The sequence below is a fragment of the Pteropus alecto genome, unplaced genomic scaffold (genome assembly GCF_000325575.1).
Source record: "Pteropus alecto unplaced genomic scaffold, ASM32557v1 scaffold44, whole genome shotgun sequence".
Taxonomy (NCBI): Eukaryota; Metazoa; Chordata; class Mammalia; order Chiroptera; family Pteropodidae; genus Pteropus; species Pteropus alecto.
Window position 1 is genome coordinate 5,709,114 of NW_006436812.1, and position 2,382 is coordinate 5,711,495.

Below are 2,382 nucleotides of genomic sequence, written 5' to 3' on the forward strand. Positions count from 1 at the left end.
AGAGAGAGCAAAGACCGTTGAAAGCATAAAGGAGGTGGCTGGGCCCTGCCAGGCGTTCCTAGAAGAGAGGCTGGGGGAGGGGCAGTGGCCAGACACCAGCTGACCCTGAGGTCACAGGAGAAGCCAAGGCTGGGCCAGGCAACCCCACCCAGGCTATTAGGAAATGGGGAGGGGGAAGGGAAGGGGCTGGTCAGCATGCCAGGGCAGATGCGCAGGCCCATTGGGAAATGAGGTGGCTCCCACTTAACCCCCACATGGCCATCTGCTAGTTGGGGGGACCCCACGAGCTGCCCAAGGAGGCCCACCCATGGGCAGGAGGCCTGCAGACCACAGGGGTGGGAGTGGTGCAAGGTGGGCCCCTGTGGGCCCCTGGTGCTGTGTCATAGCCCAACTTGGATCCTGAAAGTGACTTCAGGGTGGAAGCAGCCCCCTCAGCCTCTCCCCTGTGCAGTCTACACCCCAGTCACCTGGCTGCCTGACAGGAGGGGGTTAACGGAACCCAGGGCCAGCAGGGCTGGGTTGGCTGGTGACAGGGCGCTGGCTGTCCTGGAGGTGGGGAAATCCAGAGGCAGGAACAGCCAGCCCCCAGCAGACACGAAGCTCCTGCCTGCCTGAGGCCTGCTCTGCATGCAGGATGGCCCTGAGGAAAGGTGAGGCTCCCCATGCCCCCGAACCCGCTGGGGCAAGGGCAACCCCCAGGGAGGGCTCAGCTCTGGGTAAGCCAAAGCCTTGGGTAGCCAATGGGGAGAAATGGTGCTGTAGGGGTGTTGGGGAGGGGTGCAGCTGTGCCAGACCCCAGAGGGTCTCCTCCTCTTGCCCAAGGGCCTTGGACTGTGGCCTGAGGCAGGGTGGGTATTTCCTTAAACCCCAACCCAGGCACCTTGCCTTGAACCCTCTGCTGGGCTGGGGCCTGCTGCCCTCCCAGCCACTTGGAGCCCAAACCACTGTTCTCTTGTCCTGTCTCAGGGTCTAGCTCCATCCAGCTGGGGGCGGGACACCCTCCAGTGGTGTCTCTGCCCCACCCCAAGATCTCAAGCTCTCTGAAGGCAGAGATGGGCCGATTCAGGGGGAAGCCCAGTGCCTAGCAGAGATTCTGGGGCATTGTTGCTAGGGAGCCCGGCACCCTTGATACAACCTGACCCTGGTGAGTTGAGTGTTGACGTAGGGTCCCTGTCTGCCACTGAGGCCTGCACCCTGTTCCTCTCCCCACACCGGTGCTGGGCCAAGTCCCTGGGTGCAGGCCGCACATGCCTAGTTCACTGTCCAGCCCCTAAGAGCAACAAGTACATACCCACCCAGGCCCACTCCAGAATATTCTTGCTCACACCTTTCTCCATGCCTACCTGGTAGCCTGGCCCAGCTCAAGTGTTCCCCTTGGGGATACAGATGGACACATGGCCTAATCACCAGGTGCCCAGCCCTGTTTTCTCTGTAACAGGCACTGCCACCTCATCACTCCTGTTAGTTTTGAGCTGGGGAACATTCAAGTTGACCTGCCTTCCACTCCTGATTTAAGTGGGGTGACAGCACATCTCAGCTCACATCTTTCTCTAGTCCAATTAGCAGCACCTCTTTTTATGGTTGAGTGCTGTGGTCTGGATGCTAAGTCACATGGTGGCCTACATGTGCGGTCTAAAGCCTGTAAATTTCCGTGTCTTGCTTACCCCAGGGCTCATCCTGGGCCCCTCAGTGCCACCTCTCCCTGAGCCCCTCTCTCTGCAGGAGGCCTGGCCCTGGCGGTGCTGCTAGTCTCCTGGGCACTGGGCCCCTGTGGCCTGGAGAAAGTAGAGCCTGGAGTGCCAGGGGACGCCGAGGGCCTGCAGTGCCCAGCCGTCTGCACCTGTGGCCATGACGACTACACGGACGAACTAAGCGTCTTCTGTAGCTCCCGGAACCTCACTCAGCTACCTGATGGCATCCCAGAAGGTGCCAAGGCACTGTGGCTGGATGGCAACAACGTCTCCTCCATTCCCGAGGCGGCCTTTCAGAACCTCTCTGGCCTGGGCTTCCTCAACCTGCAGGGAAGTGGGCTGGCCAATCTGGAGCCAAAGGCACTGCTGGGCCTGCAGAACCTGTACCACCTACACCTGGAACGAAACCAGCTGCGTAGCCTGGCGCCTCGTACCTTCCTGCACACACCGGGCCTGGCTTCACTTGGCCTCAACAACAACCTCCTCAGCAGGGTAGACGAGGGTCTCTTCCAGGGCCTGGCCAACCTCTGGGACCTCAACCTTGGCTGGAACAGCCTGGCTGTGCTTCCCGACACCACATTCCAGGGCCTGGCCAACTTGCACGAGCTGGTGCTGGCGGGCAACAAGCTGGCCTACTTGCAGCCCCCGCTCTTCTGCGGCCTTGGAGAGCTCCGGGAGCTGGACCTAAGCA

The 2,382-nt window shown here is 61.1% G+C and overlaps 1 protein-coding gene across 1 annotated transcript in view; it reads left to right on the forward strand.

Annotated features, from left to right (window-relative positions):
• The first annotated feature begins 634 nt into the window (after nt 1-634).
• The window catches only part of IGFALS (insulin like growth factor binding protein acid labile subunit), a 3,548-nt gene continuing 1,800 nt past the window's right edge, over nt 635-2,382 (forward strand). The window contains exons 1-2 of the mRNA XM_006913965.2: nt 635-650; nt 1,723-2,381. Of these exons, the coding sequence (XP_006914027.1) occupies nt 635-650; nt 1,723-2,381 (675 nt within the window). The remainder of the gene's footprint in view (nt 651-1,722; nt 2,382) is intronic.